Consider the following 26,541-nt stretch of genomic DNA (forward strand, 5'->3'; position numbering starts at 1 on the left):
TAAACAATGCCTGCAAAGCGCCTGCTGAAAGAGTCTGACACACACAAAAGCCACACACAGAGCAGAAGTTCTGCGACTTTTACCAGACTGCCCTGTAATACCATTTGCTTTAAGTCCCTACACCAAATAACACTTTTTTACACCATATTTGCGATGTACATAGTGACATCACAAGGTAAGCAGCAGAATTTTCTGTAAGCAGCCACAGCTTGTAAACATAAAGCCTTTCCAAGGGTAAAGGGTCAAGACAGTTTCAAAGGAAATAATAGTGGTGGTTAAACAGCAGCATTTAATCAAGCCGTATTTCCATTATTCTGTAGAGTACTTGCACCTATTGATCCCAAGCTTGGCTGCTTCAAAGGCTCCTCAAAACAAGAAACACAGGTGAAAGACAGAGGCGGAAAACAGGAAGGGTCACGAGAAGCAAGAGAAGTCTGGTAATAAGCAACTGGAGAAAAGTCAAAGGTCAATCAAGGCAGCTGATGTCCAAGCATAACTACAGCAGGAGACCTGACAACTTCATCGAGGCCGCAGTGTTTTCTCCATTCATCTGCAAGCTGCCAGGGTGGTGTTCAGTTTGCCTCAAAGCATCTCCCTGGTTAACATACAGTACTCAGCACTGCCACCTAAGTCATAATGTACACTTACTTTCTGAAAGATCGTTTCTGATTACATACTGGGTGCTGAACAGTTGAATTTTCTTCTTTTAAAGAGCATACACACACACACACAAAATATCACTATCAAAGAATTCAAATAGAATTCTCTTTTTTTTTCGCCTGGGATTTCCAAAATGATGAATCAAAATTTTTTGTCTATGCTTGTTGTTAACTTACTGAGTATCCATTCCAGCAGACACACATGTTGTCCAGAGAGGACAACTGTTACAAAAACCTGCTGGAGATCACACAGCTGTGTGTACTGAGATCCTTACTAACTTCAGAAACATGGACGCTGGATTCCTCAACATGAAAAAAGCTGTCATTCTAATGTTACACAAAACAACCACAAAAGTTTCAAACAACCCAAATACTTCCTCCCACTCTCTGTCAGACTTTGATACCCCTGCAATTTGTCTGTTAAATCTTTGGAACTAGTGTAGCTCCCACTGCAGTAGTTCCCGAAGAGTTCACAATATTTCACATATTTATCATCTTGGCAGGCTTGTGAGAGTGCAAAAAATTTCAGTATTTGTCAATGATATTACCACATTTGATTTAAAAACTAGTATTTAGTGAGTTCCTGAAAAATACACAAAGTCTGTGACAGAAGGAATAAAACTGCTCCGATTTTCCCAAAGCCTATGCCAACTTCTTAACCCATGGACTTCTCTGTTACAGAAGGAAATATGTTCCTTCTTTACATCAACACCACCTTCTCCTACGAGAACTAAAAAAGAGTGAAAACTACCTCAATTACCTTCTTAGATATGATCTAAAATTCCAAAGCATAAAGGGGTAAGGCATAAGAAAAAAATAATTAACTTTTTCTTCAAAACAGAAAATAAAATATATGAAAATCTCCCTGTTTGTATCTCATTTAACATACACACTATTTCAGGATTCCACTCAGACTTTTCATCGTTCTTCTTATTATAGAACGCAACAGCGTTATCCCAGGTTAGGACTCAATTGTCACACTATTTACTTATAATTTAAATTCCTATACAAATGTCCACATAACAATCCAGATTTCAATGCTGAGAGGCAAAACTACCTCAGGAGCATGATAAGTGTTCACTGTGGCTAGAAAAAAAACACGTACCTTTGCATTGTTATGTCAAAATTGGGAGATCTAAGAAGGGGGTTGACAAAGGCAAAAAAACACTAAGGAATTAGAGCTCAAGTTTAACTTGAAACCTGAAACTTATACGATTTGCCATGAGTAAAAGGTTCTTTTTTTGAAGTGCTGTATAGAGATAGAATAATAGCAATTCTAAAAAAAACATAGTGATGTGATCTACAAAATGTTATGGGCTGTAGAATGACCTCATAAAATAGATTTGTTTCATTGTGTTATTTCAATAAGCCAAGGTTTTAAGCTATTGATTCTTACAAGATATAATCAATTAACGCTTTTCTGCTGTTTATCTCATGAACCAGAAGAATTTTGTGTTTATTTTGGTCCAAAGTATTTACTGAATGTTTATTCTGTTTTCACTACGGCAATTTGTCATTACATGATGACTTAGAGAGAACTTAAGGTTTCAGAATTTGACTAACTAGCACAACTATGAAAATATGCCTATCATAAATAATTTCATTTTTCTTACCAAACTTTCCACTTCATTTTGTCTTTCTCCAAAACTTTACATTTACTGGCTGAATTTCCCCTAAGAGAAATGGTGCAATTTCACTCAGGGCAAAACAGACATCAGAGTCTGCATCAAAATAAAACCGTTTTAGACCAATAAAATTTGCAGGAAAAATACTTATTTTAGTAATAGTTTAACTAACCATGTTTTTTCCTAGCAGTTAATAATTTCAATGTAGTTAAGTATTATCCTTTAATCTATTGTTGATTTCTTGATGACAAGTTAGTGTGGCAGTAAACGGTTCTATATGAAAAATATAGCAAAAACCTACTAGCAATTAAGTGAAGTATGTCATGCAAGCATTAAAGACAGTATTATTATAGCATGATACAAATTCCATTGGAAATAAGAGACACAATCATCTGTCCAGTTCTCTTGGGCATTTACTGATCAGGAAAAGTGCAACATTCTCTCTTGAAATTCAGCTACTTTTTTTTTTTAGCCAAACTGTTTCTTTACGATACAACAAATTTTCTGGTTCCAGTTAAAAAGTAAAATAAAAAAGCCAACAGCATCATCAACGGGCTAAAAATATTAAGGCCTTTTTTGAAAATGAATCAGGTGCAGATATTGAACTGTACTTTTTCATCCTTTGTCTCACTTTTCAAATGATAATTTCTTCCACAGCCACCATTAAATCTTGATCTATTCCAGCTCTCTGTATGGGTCATTGATTCTAGATGTACCATGGTTATTTTTAAATGTTCCCCTTTCGTAGAGAAAAAGAGGGCTGTCTAGAGCCAGATGGGTAACTTCACACTTCATTTATCAAACCCAATGCATTAGACTCCACCCTCTCTTTCCCACTATTGCTGTTAAATTTCCATATAATTTGGTAACAATTTTCATTATCATACAGTGACCCTAAAAAGTCTACACAGGTTTGCATGGTTACTCCAAAATTCGCAGCTGTTCCCTTTACCCTCTATTTGTTACAGTAGAATCTAGGGTTCCCCTTACTTTATAAGCTGAACAGTGACCTTCTCTAAGCAGAGGTCAAGAAGGGGTCAGTTCAAAGGGCTAGAGCAGCTCTTTAACAGCTATAACAACCTGTCCATCAGGCACTATCCAGCAGTATAAACAAGTCTGGGGCTTGAGAAACTCTGGACCATTTCTGTTAACACTTTGAGGACACTCGTTGAGTCCTACCTGCAGTATTTTGCATCACTACACTCAACACAGAACAACTTGAACCCCTAGAATTGCTCAGATACTTAAGATACCGATGACATCTTTGAGTCAAAAGTAGATGAAACAGTGAGCCAGAACACTAAATGCACTACCATGTGTTTTGAAGTATGGAGCTGAAATAAAAACCTAGAGAATAATTTCAGTTATTTAATATGCAGGAACAGTGGTACAACTTAAAGCAAATAATGCAAGGACATGCTTTAACCACGCAGATACAAACACATATCAAAACAGTTCACATGCCTTTCTCTGAGAAAGCCTAAATTTCTAAAAGTTGAATCGGTTTGTACTAACAGTTCCCAGCATGTATTTTTTTTATTTAAGGTGCGAACAACACAAGTAAAACCCACGAAAGAACAGAACGTCTGCGTAACTCTATAAAGACTAAGTGTAGAGCAAAGTTTTTGCCAGCTGCCCACCCTTCATTGACCTAAATTTCTTGAAGTTGTACTGTTCATAATGTGCTCTCTAATGCACAATGTAAGGTAATTAGAGTCATCTGTATTTAACTTCCAGAGGAAAGAAATTCTATTATCTAATCTAGCTGATCCCCTGATAGCCTGTTGAAAGTAAAATACTGTAACCTATTGCCTGCCCTTTGACAAGTGCTAATTATTTCCTGTCCAAGCACATTTTTCTCATGTAATTCCAAAGTACACAATAGACTGATCTCTAAAACATGGGCAGCCCTGCTAGTACCACGGTGGACGTTTTATAACTTTCACCACCGTATGCTTGATGGCTACCACAGCCAGTGCTTCATTCCAGACATCTAGCTGAAGCTTTGATGAAGTAAAGTGAGGTGTACGGTAACAGCCTGTTTATGCAGATCATATGGATGAGACTCTCAGATAGGTCAGTGGGATGGGAAACATCAAATGGAAAGAAAAAGGATTATGGATATTTAATACTCAAAGGACACTTTCAATGCTCTTGAAATTTTTTCTCAGGTGTTTAGTTTTAAGGAGGTCTGCACTTTGTCTGCTTGTGCCTCTTCCCACCCCCACCCAAGAACTTTGGCATTTCTGTGTCAGAGACTAGACTGTGTCTACAGCTGCAACACTGGCTCCAGCCTCTGACTACACTGTGAGCAGAGGCCAGAAACACTACAACCACGTTACTTTTAAATGAGTCCCGATTGCCATGCTTCCCGATGACTTCGTGTACTAGAAAATCACTGTTAAACTGAACGAACACTAAAAAAAGGATACTTCACTCATTGGAATTGTTCAGCCTTTTCCTATCTCTAGGCAGCTTTCTATCCTGGTTCGTAACAAAAATACACGTGTCCTGCAGAAAAGCTTTAAGTGATATCCTCTGTTTCCAATGTATTCAAACCGTTTGCATTTTTAGTAAGCATGGTGATGGAAGGCAAAAAAATCCCACAAAAATCCCTTAAATTCCTCAAAAAGGAAGCAATAAAAACCACACAATCATACGAACAATATTGTAGACCCACCTTACTGAGGTCTCTTCTACTCTGAGATCTCAACTGACAAGAACACAAATAAACATTCCCTACTGGTAAGAATGCAGACTTACAAAACACAGTCTCTAATCAGTAATAATAATTGCTACTATGCAATAATGTTTAATTTTTGTCTAAAGCTCCTAAACAGTTTCAAGGCCACTCACTGTAATTCATTTGGAACAGCAAAGCCACTCAAATGTCAGATTCAATATCTACAATTAACTTTTTTAAGTCAATCCCATAGGATTTTCAGGAACTTTCCAAAATTACACACTAACAAAACACAGGAGAACTCAACTGGAATATTTAGTGCAGGTAAAAAAATCATGCCAATTAAGAGCTAATTTTGATTAACAAAATCTCATTCAAAAATGCGTTTGACTAAAAACTATATTTAATTGTAAGCACGGGACATCTGTTTTTAAAGGAAAGCTGTACATTTTGTAGAAAAATTTCATAGACTGTTAGATATTTTATGTAAATATCATAAATAAGAAAAGAGATTATTAAATGAGTACAAATCTATAGCTTTTAGAAATAGATGTGGAAAAAGGTGACATCAACTCATTTAGCAGCTACAGAGAAGGACACAAGGTGGCATATGGTAGAAGTTCTCTCTGCTGAATTCACGTATTTCTGAAAGAACTAGAAGTATGATGTATCTGTAGTTTCTGAAATGCATTCATCTGACTACACGCTCCAGTAACAAACTTATTCAAATAAAAACATAAAAAACTTACTAAAATTAACAACATAACCTGATTTATTACCATGGCAATAAGTTCAATTTGAGAACTCAACTATAAGAGCAATGACATGATAGGAACTCCAGCAATATCTACATTTATGCCAATCTCACCCAACACAACTCAGTTAACACCAGTAGCACACCACGAGAAAATGTGAGGATCATGAAGAAAGCAGACAGGGACGGTATCCATTGGCATGGCATGCCAGCAAGGAGCATTGCTCATATGGTTAGCAAAGAAGGAAAACCTCAGGGCACTTCAGGTGATACCAATCCTCGAATATGTATGCTGCTTATCAAGCTATTATCAATAGATTGCACTATATAAGCACAGTAAGGGAGCATTCTACCCCACGAAGTAACTCTGAAATCAGAAGCAGAAATATTGACTATTCCATTCAAGCAAAAATACTATTTGAACAGTAAAAATCTTGATTTGTTTTTTTTTTTTTTTTTTTTTAATGTCAACTTGCTCCGCCCCAGGGGATTTATAGGAGTATATTTGATAAACTGGTTTCTAATTTTATTATCTTACAAATTTTAAAAGATTTCTCACCTTGCTGTCCATTCTTTACGCAGCTTTTGTCGCTCAGTAAGAACTAGCAAGACACAGCTGATGGTTTCATTCCTTTGATCTTCAATTTGTTCCTCTTTTCCAACTTCAGAGAGGACCAGGCTTGTCTTCAAGGAAAAAACCACATAAAAATTATAATCTAGAAATAGGAAACAATGTGTAAAATTAATAAAAAGCCCATAAGCAAATAAGGACAGTAAATCAATAGTTTTTTTATTACAGTTCCACTGCTGACAAATCAATACAGTAAATGATGGTTAGAAATGGCCACCATATATTTGGTATTTAATCAATGTACATGGCACATAAGGTAAACCTTAAAATCTCATTGCCTTAAGTAACACAAGACATTGTGCATTCTACCTTTCATTTTCTTGAGATACAATTCTTTTCTTTCCTAAATATTTTCTTGTATCAAATCATATCAGAAATGTTTTCCCCAATACAGCGTTCATTTGGGGGATTTCCCCGTCCCCTTTGATCCTTGGTGAAGCTAAAGAAGAAAATACCTGTTTGTACTGTATCTTCTGAAAGGAATTTCTGGTGATGTCCCCATGTTTGTTCTCTTTATCATGAAATATTTCAAATAAATAAGTAGTAAAACTCTACATTTTTTAATTTATGGACTAAATTAAAAATTAATAAAAAAATATAGATCTACACAACAGATTTAGGTCTTTGTCAGTAGACACTCAGTCCCTGCAGACCAAAAGTCATTGGCCTTCCTAAACGTTGTGTCAACACTTAAAGTGGATGTAATGAAATTGCAGATCATCTTATCGTCCTTCACCCTCTCAGCAAGCCCACTCCAACGTCCTCACTCCATCTTTACCTTCAACTACTCACTCACCATTTCCTCCTCTCTTCCCCTATGCTTCCCTGTGTCTGCCAACCTGGGAAAGAAGCAGCACGTGCTGATACTCACACTACTAACATGTATGTCAACCAGCGTACGTGTGCTCATTGGGCGTGCAGCAGTCTGACTCCAACAGAGATCTAGAGCCGACACCCTAGTCTTTTCTTTCGGTGAAGATACTGTATTTGCCCTTCTCCCCTTAACCAGCCACTGATATTCACTTAATTTTTTTGGTATTCTAACCTTCAGTCACATGTTCTGCGCACATATCGAAGTATCTGAACGCTTTTGGGAAGGACCACTAAATGGGCAGAATGCTTGCACAAACCTAGTTGTGGTTTTTTTTTTTTTCACAGAAAAGGAGGCAAAAAATACGTTTCTAACTCAAGTAGTTGTGGAAGTAAGTTTGAAAACACAACTCAAACATCACCAAGAGCTGCAACTGCTACTCCCAGGATGGCCTCTCTTATAGGAGCAACATGATGAAAAGACATGGCACATAGCCTCCTTCTCAACATCACACACAGAGTGCATTCTGCTCTGGCCAAACATACACCTACTAAAATTCCTCCGGGGATTCTGTGAGATAAATGGTTGTTATTATCTTCAGTTTGTGAAAACAGGAAGATCTATCCTTGGCCTGACAGTTTTTTTTTGTGGTTGTTTTTTTTTTTTCCCACATGAAAGAACAACATGCAGATTACACACTTCTTAAGCCATGTAAAGTAGCAGCAACATTGCTACTGCCATGGTGGTTCCAAGAGACAAGCAGGACAGGGTTCATAGAGACAGAAAATAATTTTGTTACAACACCACCAGACAACAAAGAGCAAAAGTCATCTTCCTCCTTGTCTCCTAGCTCTATCAGTTGGCCTACCAAAAGGCATTAGCCCATCGTATGGGACTTACACATCAAAAGGAACGTTTTCTTGTAAAAAGCCAAAATGTTCAAAACTCTGTCTATACAGATCACATTCTTGACCCTGCTTTGACATTACAAAGCAAACAAAAAGCCAGAGACTATTTTCAGATAAGGATTCCATGACATGGGCTTCCCTTGTGCTGACCTACAACATCTTTTCCACAAGCCCTAGTATCCGCCAGCTTCAACAATCCTGATCTTACAGCCTCAATTCCAGCAGCTGCACAGTTTAAAGCAGGATTTGATAGAGGACTTCAGCCTGTGAGAACGTACTCACATGAGATGAAGAAACATACATTCTTTAATCGATGTAAATTAACACTCGTCATTCAGAATAAATACACCTACTAAGGCTTTAACTTTTACATTTAGCATGTGCAAGACCTGATGCAGCGCAACAACTAAAGCTTATCTCTGCATAACAGGGAGATCACACTCCAGCCACACAGCTAGGTCGCACTACACCAAGTTTTCCCTTTCAGAATCCTTGCATGGCAACGGGATGGGGAAACCCACTGGTGACAGTGTAGAAGTCTACTTCTCTCCAAGACTGCAGAAAAGCCCCGAGTTTAATGACAATATGGCTCACAAAGCTGAAAGTACAGTTATTCACAGGCAACAAACATCGAGATCCCCTAAATAAGTTATTCCCAAGGCGTAGAGCATGGAGAACTGATAGCTTTCGGTTAAAATCTGATGAAAAGATGATACGCTTAGAGTATTATCAGTCAGAGAAGATGAGTGACCACTTCTCCAAGTATTCATAATCCCATAATGCTTTTGTATGAATTCTGATGGCCTGGCCAAATTACAACTTTGGTACTGAGCTCCACTACCTAAAGTCCCCTCCATCAACAGGAACATCATAATTCTGGATATTGAACATAAATTAGTTTTTACTGAGAGAACAATTATGTCGGCCCAGCCTTCATTTAACACCCTTCATTTGTGTAGTGATGTACACAGTCCAAGTTAAACTCACAGTTTGACACTGACATCATAAACGCTTCCTTACCAAGCCCTGTGAGTATAGTTGCAGCTACCTAGAGGGTGAAATACTACTATTAAGCGACACACAACAACAATACGTAGCAATTTAACTGATTTACTTGTTTCCTAAGAGTGCTGAGGGCAGGAAGGTTACCCAGAACACAAGTGCAGGGCTTGATATGTAGCTTTTATAGCAGCATTTCTTAATAACTTGCTATTCTTATAATCTCAATAAAAACCCCAAATTGTAACAAATAAAGCAGCATTCCGGTTAAAATGATATTATAAAACACGTTCAATAGAAAGTTTTCTTTTCCACATAACTTGCTTTGGGATTTATTTTTAACAAGCGGATTCAATATATACCTTGACTGATAAAGGTCAAAGGTTCAAGAAACTTGGTCAAAGATGTTATCGGCTGGGAAAGCCATTTCCTCACATCAACACTGATAAAAATCCATCAGAAACCCAGCCGATACCACTCCTGCTCTAAAGGGCAAGAATGACCTTCTTTTGAACATCGCTATAGAAGCACATCCCATCAAAGAAAATCTGATCTTGTGTCTCAATTCTTTTAACGTTCTTTAACGACAGATAATTGTCTGCAGAGGCCCCCTTTGCCCAACGCTGAGTGAAGCCTTCAGTTTTCTGAACTGGACTCAACACTGACTCAGGGTGTTTCAGCACACTTGGGACTGCAGGACAGTAGAATAAATAAACAACGTAACCAGCCCTACAGCCTGTCTTATCTCATCCTTGTGTTCACAGAGATTCTTGAGGGTGGTAATGTTTACAAATTGTTGAAACTTTCTTTCTTCTGCTTCCTGAGCTGGCAAAAACATATCCTGGACAACCTAAGCAACGAGATTACGCAAATTGCTTATCACTTGAGGGAAGCAACTTCTTGTCTCATTGGCCAGCATGTCTCTTTAATAAGTAGTAATGCTAATACTTACAGCAAATCTTCCACAATTCTCCTTACACATCTATTAATGTATTTAGGGCATTTCCTTGGCATGGTCTTAAGAACAAACACACAACCCACCTCTCAAAAAAGCCCAAAGCTACATACTCATATATATACACACACATATATATATATTTATATATGTATATATCAGTTGCCAATTCAGCCTTCTATGTTATAGACAGTATTTAGGAAATTGTAGCCTTTACCTTCCTCCTGGTACAGCGGCAGAACTAAATGTAGTGCTCTACTGACATATCAGGCAACAGCCATCGGAGCATCTTCTCTTATCACATAAGAAAGAAAGGTACTAAGATGAGATTTTAAGAGAGCAATATCATATTCCTCTCACACCCACTGACAAAACATATCAGTGACATGGGACTGAATAGAACCTGTTATAATCAAGTCTTACTATTCACCTAGGATACCCATACAAAATTAGATACCTTTTATTAGTCTTAACAGAGCTAACCTAGGTATTGTAATAGGATTACAACAATATTTTATTGTCTTAGACACACAGCAGAAGAAACTATGTTTCAACATAAATAGGTCGCTACCCTGCTTAACTGTATGTATCCTGGGTGAATAGGATGACATGCTTACAAAGAGAAAAAAAAAAAAAGCAACCTCTAAGCACTCCAAAACCCACACTGGTACATTTTTAGTCTTTTAAAGCTTGATTTTCCTTCCTTCAATACAGACCTCTCAAGGAGGCAGACTTTAGGTTAGAAATATTGTATAGCTGGAGACATGAAGCCTAGTATTCTGTCAAACAAATTAGCCTTCAGTCTGAACTGAAGTGGCACTTGGGACAGTTTGCCTCTTGGTCCCACTTTATTGGGTCAACAAATCAGATTTTTCACTCTGAGTTAAGATTTAATTTACTCACCACCAGTTTAAATAGGATAAGCTTCTGAATCTTTACTCTCCACTTTTACTTTAATATAGCAGTCATCTCTCAATAATCAGTAACTAATACAGAAAGGAAAAACTTAAAAGTGTAAAATCTGTAAGCAGGGCTAAAATTTTAAATGCCATTCTGTATCTTGTTGTTTTGGTAACTTTATTTTGCTCTTAGTGCAAAAAGCATCCTGACGAAAGTCTGTAAAACTAGAACACCATGCTTTTTTTTCTTGGGGGGGGGGGGGGGGGGCTGCGGGGAGGAGGGGGCAGAACCTGAAATCTGTTAAGCCATGTTAATTTAACATGTCATAACTTCTACGTGATAAAAAAAGCTAGTAATTGCTTACAAACCACTGCTCATTTCTTCTTTAGTTTTAAAACTTTTACTTAAAATATGATATGATGGAAGCAGCCAGTATGGTTTAAGTTATCACCCAGTAATTTGGGCATATTAAATCCAATTCTCTGCCTTTTGTTTATTAATCCACTATGCAAGATACCACAGTTTCACTCAGCAACCCTCTTGTTTTGGATGATATTGAAAAATGGCTTGTGTTTGTCAAAGAAAGTAAAAAAAAAAAAAAGTAAAGTGGAAAAAAGTGTTGTTTATAGAAGCCAGCTGCTCTGGCTTCGGCGCCAGCAGCTCTTCATCCTGCTATTTTACGCTCGCAACCCCCACTGCCCCCACTGGCACAGGTACAGCTAAATGTTGACTTCAATGCTTCAGAGAGCACTCAACTGATTCTGTACATGATTAATTGCCAAAGACATGGCTGACCATATGGAACAGAGAAAGCATCAAGTAATTCATACTTCTGTATATGATCATTTGGCCCCTGTTGTTTTAATGTACAGGAAAGAGCTAGTATAGCACAGACCTGGTGTCTTGCCCTTGACAGCCCATTAAGAAATCTCAAAGCACCTAGTTGAAGTTATGCTGTTGGCTTTTCAATAGCAGCCTAATAAAACAGAAGCAAAGCTTTCCAACTAGTCTTAAATCTTTCACATACAGTACATTAACCACTGCTGCTAAAACAACTGGTTTCTTATGATAGGAAATGGGATGTGATTTCTAGCCTCTGCATACTTACTGAAAGCCTTTTTCTGACCTTTGGAGGGTTTACAAAAATCATTGTTCGTTTTTCCTGCCGTTTTCCCAGTTTCTTGCCATGGTGATCCTAATAGATTTGTTTAAGGTTCAGTACGTTCTACTCTTACTAGCTGCTATATGCAAACTGTACGATGAAGGTAGGCTCATGGGAGCTGAAAGGAAATAAATTATTATTAACTGTTTTCTTCCAGAGAGACAGAGAAGTCACTGCAACATCTAAAACATAATTTACTTTTAAAGAGCCTATAAAACAAAACAAAAAATTCCTGAAAAGAAGCAATATACTAGCATGTGCTTTCTTTTATCAGACTGGAGACAAATCATCAAATTTCATTTGAGAAGGAAGGACAATTTATTTTAAAGCTGTAGTATTCTCAAGGATGTCTGACACAGAGCTCAATGAAAAGAAAAAGGCGCAGACTTGGAATATATGTCAGTATCATTAAGTGCTTTCTATCAGTTTTATCTACCGTTAACATCTTTTCAGTCATACGCAGTCAAAGAAAAACATTTTAAAATGTTTCCCTGTCAAGGCTCTTCAGATGACAGTGCTAAAAAGTTAATCCCCATCCTCACAGATCTTCTGGCAGTTTTGACATGTGTTGGCAAGAATGTATTTGCTGGCACCTTCGATTAGAAAATATTTACATGGAGTTTTATTGTCTGTGGATTTTCTAGTTGACTAAATGATCCTCATGGTCTGAAGGGCCTTATAGGGGAAATCCTAATCATTGGACGTTCATCAGGGGTAATTTCCCAGGCTACTGAATTCAGCCAACACTATTAATACTCCGACAGAAGACACGAATAACCCCCGAGCCACGCAAATAAAACTCCACAACCATTCTGCTTATTGATAGAGCACTTCCAACACTAAAACAGTTTGTCTTTGAGTCAAATATTGTATCTATATTTAAATAAAATACAAAGGCATAGAGAATTTTATGAAAGACATGATTTTTGTATTTTTGTAGGTAAAAGGAATGGAAACTCAAGTTTCTGGTGAGAAACCATTGCCACAAAGATTATATATTCTCCCCTACCATTATATTCAACGGCGCACATCTAAACTAAGCAAGTACATAACCCAATTACAGAGCAGAATGCTTAAAGTTAGCCATATGCTGAAGCTCTATATACAAGTCTAAATGCATTAAAACGTAGGGAGCCCTGCCTCTCTTAGAGGTATTCAACTGTTGCCAACAAAGGATGAATACCTGACTTGACAGATGAGTAGTTCGACCCAGAAAAACCTACAGAGAGTAGATCACTTAGACATTTCGAAAGAAAGTTTAGGTCTTGACTACACTAGAGAGTCACACCATTTAACTATACCTGTGGAGCTAAAGCAGTACATTTTCTAGCTATACGAGTTTAAAGGTCATAAATTAAACCAGGCAGAGTTTATTTGGAAAGAACTGTTACCTTCATGCCTATATAAACATATTTATACTAGGGTCTTGAATCATATATTTAGGAAAAAGGAATCCAAACAGAAGTAATGACCAAGTAATTTTTGATTACTCTGGCATGCCAAAACTGAATTAATTTCCAGTAGAAAAAAATAATTCTTTTTTACTGGATGATTCAATGCAGTTATGATGGGTCTCTGAAAGATTTTCAATACTGAATTATAAAAGAAAAAAAAAGGTACAAAGATCAACATGTTCAAAATATTTTTGCTGCACTAATCAGTTTGGCAATGTTCTAAAGGTGAAGTATAACCCATCTCATCAAGAAAGAGCAACCAAATATCCCTGAAGATATTTGGAATAAGAGTGGCTTAGCACCTTCAGATGTATGGGTGAGTGAAAGGTTACCCTTTAGCCACATTCTCCCAGAGCATGGCCCCTCCACCTTTGAATCATCAATAGCACAAAGACTGAAGCAGGCCTACCACGCACAGTGGATTATATGAAGTGTAAAACATTGTGGGGGAAAAAGCTTTTGAAAGAAGTCGGGAAAAAGAAATCACACTTGCAAGAAGATCCAGCTGACAGGCTAGTCCCTAACAAGTGAATATGTTTGAAAACATTGTGAAAGCAAGAAAAGAACACGCCTTTTGTTTCCAAACCTACAGTGTGTCTTTACCCCAACTGTTGCCTGCATGGCTGAACATATGTTTTCTGAACAAGAACTGAAGCAGAAAGTGTTCTTTGTTATAATTCACTCCTTTGTATACACCTCCCTTTTCCCATTTTGGTCACATGCAAACAGTAGTTACCCTGAACACTTAAGTTCTGAAGGACTGCACAGCAGCGTATGCTTCAGTGATTATTTACTATTGCTGAAATCAGTTGAGCTAAGATGCAGTACAAGACTCACTTCACTAATGTGTGCTCTGGACAGCTCACATTTTGCAAGGTACAACCTGCACAAGTTCACTTCGCCAGCAGATGGAATTTTCAGCATCAACAATTATGTGCAGTTCTAATAAGCACTGAAGAATCATACAATAAATGATCTTATGTGTACAAAAGAGTATCCTGTAAGTATAATATAAGAGAGGAGAGGACTGACAAAGGAGAACACACGGAGAAGTTTACTGATTTAACACTCACCAAACAGTCACCTGTAAGATGTACAGTCACTATTTCAGATGCAGAAAACACAGATTCCTTCTGGGGAAGGAATTACTTATTTTTACTTGTCTTGCATTCAGAGTATATTTAAGAACAAAGTTTTGCACGTCATCCTGCCTTACTGGTGCATAAAGCTACGTAATCCTGTAATATATATATATGCCACCTATATATGGACACTAATTTCTCATTATGAGTGATAAAGGGGAATACGTCTTACTAGTATATATAGGCAACACAAATCTTATACTTACAAGGAAAAAGATAATTTCAAAATGAATTCAGTAGTCCAGGAACACCTACAATGCTAAATAAGGCAATGCTTTGTTATAATTAATACGTCTGCTCACTCAGACTTACAAACTTGTAGGCTCAAAAGAAACTTACACTTTTTTCCAGAACAAGAACTACCCTCCTCCTAAATTTAAGTAAATTAAACTGAAAGTAAACCCTGCCTAATCCTCTACATGCACGCCTGTATACTCTTTATACAGATATACACAGACCAGGGTACAACATGGACATCACACCTGCCACCACCGTTTTTGCCGCACTCTGTTTAATTGCAGTATGCCATCACGGAGTCGGAGCATCAATCCACGGTACGTGCCGGCAGTCCCCACCCCTTCTGAGGACAGGTCACTTTGCAAGGAGGACACTCAGCTGCCTACCTCCACCATGCCAGGAACTCAGTAACATTTCTTGGTATTTATTGTGCTTCTGAATGTGATATATCTGTAACACCTGCACTTCATAAACCCGTTAATGCAAACTATAGCCAGTTATTGATTATTCTATTTTGATAAGAGTTGTGTTCCAGGAAAAGACTATGCTATACACTGCACTTCCTGGACTTTACGTTTGGATTCTGCCCATGTTTTCCTTTCATCAGAGAGATCCAATGTTATAGCTATGTGGATATGACAAATAACAACATGTTAATAGCCCATGCTATCAAAGTAGCACTTTTCTTCCATTAATATTCCATGATATCCCACATGGGTTTGTTTTCACTTTATTTTGATTTTCGGAAGGATTCTTGCTCTGTTTCACACTCTCAGGAAGGGAGCAATAAAGTTCTCTGCAATTAGTTTATCTCCTCAGGAGAAAGAAAATAAAAGGTTCATTTTTCATCCTTGAAAGGAAGATCATCAACCAATTAACCCAACAATTAAAAGTACACAGAAGGAAAGAACAAGGAAGTAGCTCAGGGGCAAAATAAATCAGTTAAGAAAATGTTAAAATTTACTTCCTGTCACCTACTAGTGCATTAAAATACTTCTTCAAGTATTTTTATTTAGAGTCTAATCAAGTTCTAAATGTTGTCAATTGGTCACACTCATTTTCCATGAACATTCAAGTCTTTATAGAAGAATATTTGAGAAAGAATTTAAAGCTCGAATGACCAACTACCTGAAAACTTCATTACATCAAAAGTCATTATACAGACAATTTTCACTAAAGACAACGCATTCAATCAGGGAAAATAAACTTTTATCATACGATTCACGTGCCTGACAAAGAAAACAAACAAACAAATATCATGTTCAACAGATCGCTGTGAATATATGCACGTCGATTACTGTGTGAACCAAAGTCACATGCTGAAGATTCTGGCAATTCAAGAAATAGGACACTTGATGTGCTCAGAAACGGTGACAATACAATTTGGCAAACAGAAAACACTGTTACTCTGTGACACCCCGTAACAATACATCCTGTTACACTACGCTGCGACATTCACAGCTCCTGCCTTACCCTTCACTAATGTTTCTTTCTATAGGTGCCTGAAATAAGATACGGGTTCTCAAGTTCAGCTGCAAAGTCCAACTTAAGACAGAGGTCAAAGGTGGCTGACTAATCACCTCTGCACCCTTCCAGAAGGATCAGTTAATCCACTAGGAAAAGTTAAAGCAATGTCAAGGATGTATTAACATAAACTGGCCAAGCGTCATTAACAGACACGTAGTGAGTGCACGCCACAACGGAGATGTTCCCCACCAACCTAAGACAGCACGCTTTGGGATCTTCTGGGCTGCTGCAGAAGCGAGAAACAGCAATTTGTGGAGGAGGGTTTGACCCGTGTTCTCCGATACAAAAACTTCTGCCCTTAAAGATCCATGATGACGAGCTTTACTGGAGCTCTAAGTCTCCATTTAATGTCACTGTGTCTACTTCACATTCTGCTTTAACACCACAACACAGGGCAGCAAATCACCCTTCACAGCATTCAGAGTCCACACGTAGGAGAGAGTCTATGTGAACAATCACCCAAGCTATTAATGTGGTATATAGAAATACTTCTCTTTTTAAAGAAGAAAGCATGTTATTTGATAAAAAAACTGGTCTCTCCAATATTTGGATACCGGAGGATGCTGGTGTTTGTGGTTGTTCTTTTTGTTTGTTTGGGGGTTTTTGTTTGGGTTTTGTTTGTTTTGTTTTTCTCCTTCTTAAAGTTTTTTTTAAGATGTTATTATGCAATCATTTATACATACCAAATCAACTTTCAGGGATAAGTTTAGATTCATTTAGGAAAAAAAATGAAGGTAAAACATTTTCATTAGGTTATGGACTGCCCTTGAACAATATTTGATTATTTTTTCACATCCATCAACAACTCTGTTGTCAAGAAGACTGCATGCTCGAAGACTTATATTTGTTGTACTACTTATTTACAGTCTTAAAATGTTATATATTTATTTCTTCTCCTTCACAAAAATGTTTCTTAAATGCTTATTAATAGAGAGAACTACTCTAATATTAAAATATCATTACATCCTTGCATGTGAAATAATTTTCTTTCAAGGCTGGCAGATATCACCCTGTTTAAATTTCTACAATTAGTTCAAACAGTTATTCTCATACTAGAGAGGTCACTAGATACAGTAAGCTGCTCACATATATAATACCCACGAAAAAGAATGTAGAAAGTTTAGATGAATTGTAAGAAAATTAAAACCCAAGACATAAGATTTCTGTGTTCAAAGCCTAAGAGCATAGCAGTTGTTATAAGGAAAAACAACATTTTGATAATCACTTGTGAAAACACGTTTTTGTCACAATATTTTGGTTTTAAAATACCACAACCAAATACTGTGAACTTAAGCTCACAGTGAAGAGTTTTCATCTCAGGAAAGTCCCTATTTTTGTCTCAACTGCAAGCTGGCAAACAAAAAACAATTTTCTATCTTGATTAACACAGTTTGAAACCAACAAAGTATTATTCCTACTAAGTTACAACTTGCCGTATTCACAACGGTGTTCTGCTTTGATAAGCATGTATTATTGCTTCATCTTCTAGAGATCATAGTTTCCCCTTGCCTTGTTCATTCAGTGCTTATTCATTCATTACACACCCAGAAACCGTTACATACAACCCTCTTGGATCAAATTCATCACATTGGATGGATCACAGTCACATGTACATACTCTTTTCATGTGCTGCTACAGATCTATGAGTCTCAAAACCAGACATGAATCAAATTACATTCATGGTCCAAAATTATAACCAAATATTGAAAAAAAACAAACAACCTGGAACAGAGATATTGCCAAAAAAGGGCTCGATTTTTGGCACAGTGCAGCACTTATTCAAGAGCATGACTTCAACTTTTTTGGCCTACAAAACCAACTACAGCTGCCAGCCACAGATTACAATGAGCACTGGGTTTGAAATCACCTAAAATCGTGGGACTTGAGGCCAATTCTAGGTAATCAAACACAAAAATACCTTCTAAGATTTCAACCATATTTTTCCTCCATACCTCAATGACTACAGGTAGAAAAGCACAAGACTTACTTAAAATTCCTCAAGTCCTTTCAAAAGACTATACTTTGGTTCACTTCTAAACTGAGCACACTAATTTAATTTGATACTTTTAGAAAGTCTTAATTTTAAACCTCTAGCTCGACACGCAAACAGCAACTGGTAAATTGTTCTGTAAAGAGTTTTGGGTGGAAAAGGGCAGTGCCAGCTTTGTCTACTGCTTTTAGGATATCAGGAAAGGAAAGAGGAAAAGCTTCTTCATTTTGTATTACTGGAGGTGAATCCATTAGATTAGTTAAAAAAAAAAAGCATCACAGGTCAAAAGAACAAAATGACACACAAAAATCCATTGCCAAACTGGCTGTCGGTTGGATGCACAAGAGTAATGCTAAACAACTGTGGTATGGAGACAAAATATGCTTTCTTCAAGAGACACTTACAATAAGTTATTTAAGCCTTGTGAACAGCCTTGCCTTGCACCCACCCCTCAGCATTAATGAAAACAAAGGGGGCCCATTTACATTGTGACCGTGCAGTGGGGTTAAGCATGTGACCTTAAAGTATGGTGCGCTTGTGCTCAGTGGAAAGGTTCTTGACAATATAAACAAGAATTACTGCTGTTAGAGAAAGGGAAGACAATTAAAAACAATCTAGGATGCATGTTGTACAGCTGTTCAAGTTTCAGCTACATCTGACCTCTAAAGATGCTACGCGTTTTGCTTCAGCAACTGAAGCCATTTTAGTTTTATTAAAATAATCCTTCAACAAAAACTGAATTTGTATGACAAACATGAGGTTTTATATGAGTAACACAATGAAAATAGCGTACTGCTGGCAAAATATGCCATTGCTGCAGTTTAAAAGATGTTGTGGTCTGCACATCTCTTTCCAATACTTAACTTTACTAATAGCAAAGCAAAAAGAAAATCTTTATGGAGAATGCTAAAAAGACCTGTTGAGAAAAAAACCCAAAACTGTTCTTGAAACAAAAGAGACTTCAACAGGTCAAATCCCCCAACCAAACATGTTTGACAAACCTTTGTGCCCAGGGAAAAAAACCTGGGTGATTTCAGCAGAGCTCTGCAGGCACAGTGTCCCCATATAGACCAAACTGCAGGACCAAGCAGCCACAACATTTTTTAAAACTTGATTTTGGATACCATTGATTCCAAATGCAATAAAGACAGACTGCAATTATGGTTAGTATTTTCTTTATACGTGCCTACAAATTTCCTAATAACTAAGAAAATACTTAAATTTTAGAGACAAAATGATAGAATGAGCTTTTTTCCATCAGCTACTACAACTAATTGTCCTAATATTGTCCTCAAAAAATAGGGTTATAGAAGAAAAGCTTCTGAGAAAAATAACAAAGATCTTGGCTAAGTTTCTCAAAACCACAATTTTCCTGCCTGTTTGATCTTTGTACAGTCAGCATAAGCCACTGAAACTCCTCCACAAATGAAAGGCATTCATGGGAAGCCATCAGAAAGCATTGCTCTCCCTCTGGGACCCAGGACAACAAAAGAAAAGTTTGTGTCTGCCACGTGGGCCTACGATTCAGCTTAAATGAACAAACCATTGCAATATCCTTCGACTTTGTGAAAGCGATACTTCCTACTTTTTTGGAAGAGAGGAAGTCATATATAAACAGAACAAAGGGAAGAGGCAACACAAGTAGAGCCTCTCATAATAAATATTACAGTGAAAGTTTTGCTCATCAAACCAAGATTAAAAACATATTTTAATCTCCCAAGTTTTATGCCTTTAATGTATGTCAAAGAGGAAAACTTACAGATTTTTGTAAGATTTACTACTTTTTTCTAGTGGGAACAGCTTTGTATTTCAGTTTTTTCCCTGTTTCTGAAATTGAGAATATATTGGGTTGATTCTATCCCTTAACGTTGTGTAATATTGAGCACTTCTTTAGAGAACAGAAGTTAGGATGTCCTTTGGACATTTTTTTCCCCACAAATAGGCTAGTGTTCTACTGAGCAAAGCACTGCAATTTCATTATAGTGGTGTAATGGTATTCTTTGTAACTATGAAATACTTCTTAAAATGTCAGCTTTCCTAGACGAAAGTTCAAATATTTGCAGTAAACGCAATAGCATAGCAAACCGCTAAACTGCATTTCTTTGTGGTGCTAAAATTAGGAGACTGTTATATAGCTTCAGTAGGAAGAGTGGCAATCTATTATCTGTATTTCACCACTACATGCCCACAACAGCCTGATACAACACACGAAGCACTAATTTTCAGAACTGTAACACACAAAGCCTAAGAAATACATCATGGGCTCCCTTTATAACATCTTCTGTTCCATTCTGCCCAATTTTCTTGCCCTCCCATACCAGCTTTCTGTGCAGGCTTTCTAGTTCTCTCTTGATACAGCACCCAGTGCTATGACAAAAGGACCTGCACTTATCTTGCTGTAACGCAGTCAAATAGCTCAAATAGCTGCTCATTTCCACAACCTTAGGTGAGGACAAAACCAAATACACTAACAGTCCCCTCAAATGGTGTGAAGCAAAATAGCTGAAAGTTTTGATGTAACAATGAAAGACAGCAGGTAAGCATGCCCTCTCTGGTTTTGCATATTGTACAACACTCTTACTTGGTCTTAACAATGAACCTTTAACTTTGAGGCATATCATCAGAAGAGCAAATTTTCAAGAGCAAATTTTCATGAACACTCAAGTCAGAAGAGCAAAAGTGAAAGATCTTAGGATTGACATTTTAAACAACTAATACAGTAAAGAGAACTGTGTTGAATAGTGGTAGACTTAGTTGAATAATTTTTAAGGAAGATCTGTTAATTCCAGAGAAACACGGAACTCATACAAAACAGTTATAAAATGAAGAAAACTCTGGCCAGTAGATCACAGAATGGTTTGGGTTGGAAGGGACCCTAAAGGTCATCTAGTTCCAACCCCCCTGCCATGGGCAGGGACACCTAGGTGTGTAGTTTAGGAGGTGGGAAGAAGGAAGCAGCTGAGGAGGTGAGAAATCTTTTCATAGCTGTACCAGCCCCTCCAGAGCTGATAAAGGCTCTCCTCCTGTACATCATTTCAAAGGCACACAGACTACATAGCTGTCTTTCTGGAAGCCAAATCCTTTCAATGTCTGCTCTTAAAGTACTCTCAATCAATCTATCTGATTCCAAAGATATATAAAAGAGAGAGTAAAGTTGTCCAGAGATGGTAGTATGCAGAGAAAGGGGGAAAAAAAAAAAAAAGGCAGAGATTTCAGGTACAGTACTAACACAGTCAGAGCAGATTGCCATTCTTAAGGAAAATAAGTGAAATGTTGTAAGAGAAGAAAGGGTTATAGTACCAGAAAATGAATATAGATTTCAACCTAGGAACAGTCAAGAGAAGATTATTCCAGAAGTATTAGACAAACAACAATAAAATTATGATCAGAAGTGCCAAGGCTGGAATGACACCAAAGAAACTTCAAGGAGCCTGACAGGGAAGACAGGTGTCTTGTCAATAAATACTGTGCCAGAAGAAGGTTCATGCACAACTTCTTATGTCATTTGCCCAAAGCAAATAGCAAGCAAATGAAAGTGTGAGAAATAATAGGATTCTTGTCTCCTACTCTCCATTTCCCTTCATGTTGCCATATGGTATCCATATCTGTGAGGATAAGCGGTACTTTGTACCCTGGTGTTTCAGTTTTCATGACACTTTACAAGTCTCATTGCTCATTTCACCGCTTTCCACTAGCTATTCCTTAATGACACCCAGCCATTGCTTCCTTTGCTTTCCCATAAAAACAACATACTCAGGAAATAATGAATGTATATTTGTCTCTTTCAAGTAACTGCAGCGCCGTTTTAACCATTTACTTTGCAATAAACTTTTAAGAGAGCTTTTTTTTCCCTAAAAAAAAAAGTCTATATATCTTAAGGATCACAATATACTGATTTTTAAAAAAATATACAAATAAAATCCTATACCCTCATTTCTGAGCTACAACCCATATTCATTTTCCTATCTTGGTAAAAAAAAAAAAACCACCAACCAACCAAAAAACAAACAAACATAAAAATATCACAATAGATGCAACAACCGAGCACTCCATAGCTGACTTTGAGTGTTCAGCCCAAACAGAAATACCCAGTGACAGGTACAGTTCACAAAAAAGACTATCAAATTACTTCTAATAGCGAATTGCTACAAAGCATACTTTGCTTGATGGAGTTACTTAAGAAGTTGCCGTGGAAACAAGAAAGAATTGGCCCAGAGAGAAGTAGTGTAAGCTTATTAACAACAGCGTGCTCAGGCGCTCCAAGCTTTCACTGAAGAACCCCCTGAAAAGGCAGAGCCGTTCAGTCTCCTCTGACGAGTGCCAACAGTGGACTCAAACCAGTTGTCAAGACTGAGCAGGTTTGGTGAAGACACAGGCAGACCCTGAGGAGATGCTAGAAGGGAAAACGAATCCTCCAGAACTACAGAAGCCAGGAATGCACCTCAGGAAAAAAATAAAACTGTGATGAACATGACTCAAAGATTTACCTTTTGGCAGAGTAGTCTGTCTCTGCTTATTCTTTCTCAGTGGAAAACCACTACAGTGTCTATGAGAGAAAATTCTGCATTTTTCTGCATTAAAGTAGCCTCTGAAGCAGGTGTCAAAACTTACGTTTAAAACAGAGAATCTCTGTAGAAGACTCAACTTTTTAAGACATTTTAAAGCAGGATAACGTAATGCTCAATATTGCTGATGCCTTTGAAAACAGAGCAACGTTCCTAATAAATTAGGAAAAACAAAGTTCTTGGGAAATTGGACATCCTTCTCCTCTCCGCAGTCCCCAGATTTTCACAGAATTTTAAAGCCTATTCCATTCACAGACCATCGCAATTCTCTGGAAACTATCCTAAAGGGTGAATTTTTCCTGTTTAGAGAAGTGTTCACATTGCGTTCTACAACATGGCCTGGAAATGATATTCTAAATTTTTCACCTTTAAATGATAAACTTGAATATAAAGAACATATAAAGAAACCCCAGGAGGTCTTTTTTTTTCTTTTTTTTTTTCCTTTTTTTTTTTTTCTGAAAATACAATAAAATTAATACAGCAAAGGAAAAGATTCGTCACTGTTCATAAGAATTCATTTGCCTAGGGAATTTTTTCATCTGTCCTCTCCTTTACTTAGCTAAACAGAAAATATATTTCTGAGGTACATCTCTAAGCTTATTTCAAGTAGCATATTTGAATTTCTAGTAACAAATTTAATTGTATAAATTCCACTTATGGACAGAGTCAGCAAAAAAGAGCATCACAAGCAACAGATTCATAGCCCTAGTGAGAGAGTCATGTTATTTACTTAAGTCCATTACGCAAACTTTTAAAATGGTTGTTTTGAAAAAAAGATTACAGTACTTCTGCAAACATTTATAGCTCAGCCCAAGCAAGTAAGCAGTTGTTTGTGACAGCTATAAAAAGGAGTCAAGCAGATTTCAGCTTGAAACAGTCCTTTGAAACAGGACTAGCTAAATTATAATATAATACGTATTTATACACCCCATAATCTTCAATATAAAAACTTGTTCTAGTTATACTAGCCAAATTGGCAAACAACTCGCTCCATCTTTCCTGGAGCAAATCTTAGTTACCAAGCTGGATCTTACTATTCGCATTTAAAGTGTTGATATTTACGGAAGTTTAAGTTACACCTTCAGTTGTACGTTCTTTCAGTCTTTTTGTGCTACCCCCTAATTCCTTTCTCCCTCCACTTTTTTTTCCCCTTCCCCTTGCAGTAGTAAAAATGGATATACACGAAACTAATAACAAGTTTTACTAAAAAATATATTCTAGTTTTAATCAGGCAGCCCACCACTTAAAATCCTTACGTATACACACTATTGCAGATGTTCTACCTGCAGACTTTCAGGCTGACTTCTGCTAAAGTAAGACCATAACACAAGTCTTTCAAGAAAGTTGATTCAGAAATATATAAGCAGACAAAAAACTGTTTCTGATATATAAAGTGAAATAATACAATCACACAAAAGTCACATTTTTAACTAGTTGCATCATTTGTTATTAGTAGTTTACATATTTCATTTTCCCATAGCAAGACCCTATTAAATGCTGCAGCCAACAAGTTTAATAGATGAAAATTCAGATCTTCATATTAATACCTTACAGTTCTTTTGATCCAAGAAAGCAAATAGCTGCCTAGTTTCTCTTTCCTGTTCTATCACTTACTGTGTTTTTTTCTAACTTCAAGGAGTAACAGGAAGGAAAGGAAAAATAATTCTGAAAGATGAGGCATCAGCTTTCACATTAACTTCATCATGCGGACTACAAATAAAGTTTAAAAAGTACAGCCACTTTCTAATTTATTACTATTCTCTTTCCTGTTACATTATCTCTTGCACTTCCAAGGTTCTTTTATACTTCTATTATTTTCATTCTCATTCCTCTCTATTTTTTAACCCTTCTCTCACTTTGATATACTATCTTCCTTCTTACAATTGTTTCCCTTTCCTGTTCCTCCCTCTTTTCTGCAACTTATTTCCTCCCAATTTCTCTCTCTGCTCTACTCACAAAACCACCTTGGCCTTTAATTCTGCCCCCTCCTTCAAGCTCTCATGCTTTCCATACATTTTGTGGTGCCAGACTACTCTCAATTTCTCTGCAGAAGCAGAAAAAACATCTCTAAGCATAAACAAAACTATTAAAATATAAGTGAAGCACTGAAGGAACAAAAAAAAGGAGTGAAGCCAGTGTAGCCTTTAGTATTTGTACAAGGGAAATAAAGCTAACCACAGGCCAGCAACTGAATGGCAGACAGCACTTAAACAGTCTTAGCAAAGTCATGTAGGAAGCCACAGTTCTATGTGCAGAGTTCCCCCTGGAGCATGTGCAGGAGAAAAGTACCCCTAAAATTTTAGCATGTCTGCTTTTCATCCCACAACATAGGACTAATTGTCCTCAGTGTCTGAGCTGGATTCCTTGCATGCTGGAGCAGAACAAATACTACTTTTTCACCTATCTGTCACAGTAAACACGAAAGATTACGACAAAAGCAAACCAGCACTAATCTTAGCACCTCACAGAGCTCTGAGCAAAACCCCAGAGAGAAAAGCAGAGAGAAAGCCAGCACACAACAGACAGTAAAACAAAACCATCCAATGAATAGCTGGACAGGAACATCTTGCCTCTGCGCTTCCACTTGCTTAATAAGTCATCCTATCTGCTGTTGAGCAACATTAAAACACCCACAAATTTGGTACGTAGATTAAATGTAGATTATTATAATATGTTTCAATTTTCTGACAGATTGAATGACTTCATCCAGCAGTTCAGGCATTAAGCCCCAAGCTGGTGACTGAGTTAAAACAGAGCTTTTATACACCAGTGAACTCATGTTCCAGCTCTGCAAAATACACGTTGTTAACACTTGATCAGCCTAGTCTGATGCCGAGTTTTCTTAGAACATGAAATCAAGATCAGTTATGCCTCCACTGGAAAATGCAGAGGCAGGCTACCATATCCCTTGAAAATTTCCAAGATTAGCATCATTTGAGTTGAGAACATACTACAATCTGAAGCTTGAAATACTGACCCCACCAGATAAACTGCTCTCCTTTCATTTTTGTCTTCCTAACGTTAATACTTCTTCCTTGCTCTTTCACCACCTTCTTTGTTTGTATGTAATGTGCAAGTCCTAAACATTGCAGAGGGCTACTGTGTATCAATGCAATTCTTATGTAACTGGCTTCTAGCAGTTTCAGGTACTACCAGAGAGGTTCTAGAGTGGAAAAATGCCAGTGAGGGAACTCTAGAAGTCTTCTGCCATCCCCATACTTGTCCAGATTTGGAGTAGGTGGAATGCCCACAGCGTGAAGAAACCTCCAGGTGGAACATCTACCTCAGCATTTGCAGTCAAGGAACGCGTTACGGTCATCTTTATAGAAGAGAGCAAAGTCACTGTCACAGCATTCTTCAGTTAACTCTGACAATTGCTGTGGACCACTGGAAAGTCTTTGCAGGTGGACTCAGCAACTCAGAAAGCCTAGACACATAACTGAATTCTCTTGGAGATGTATGAACAGTTACACAATCCCAGGATCACACGAAAAACAAAACGGCAAAACACGTTCATTGCTTTCCTCTCTAGCTCCAGT

General features: G+C 37.4%; 1 protein-coding gene across 1 annotated transcript in view; it reads right to left on the reverse strand.

Annotated features, from left to right (window-relative positions):
* Positions 1-26,541, reverse strand: part of FTO (FTO alpha-ketoglutarate dependent dioxygenase) — a 214,038-nt gene that overhangs the window by 132,841 nt on the left and 54,656 nt on the right. Inside the window, exon 9 of the mRNA XM_009986642.2 lies at positions 6,281-6,405. Coding sequence (XP_009984944.2) covers positions 6,281-6,405 — 125 coding nt within the window. The remainder of the gene's footprint in view (positions 1-6,280; positions 6,406-26,541) is intronic.

The sequence above is a fragment of the Tauraco erythrolophus genome, chromosome 15 (genome assembly GCF_009769465.1).
Source record: "Tauraco erythrolophus isolate bTauEry1 chromosome 15, bTauEry1.pri, whole genome shotgun sequence".
NCBI lineage: Eukaryota > Metazoa > Chordata > Aves > Musophagiformes > Musophagidae > Tauraco > Tauraco erythrolophus.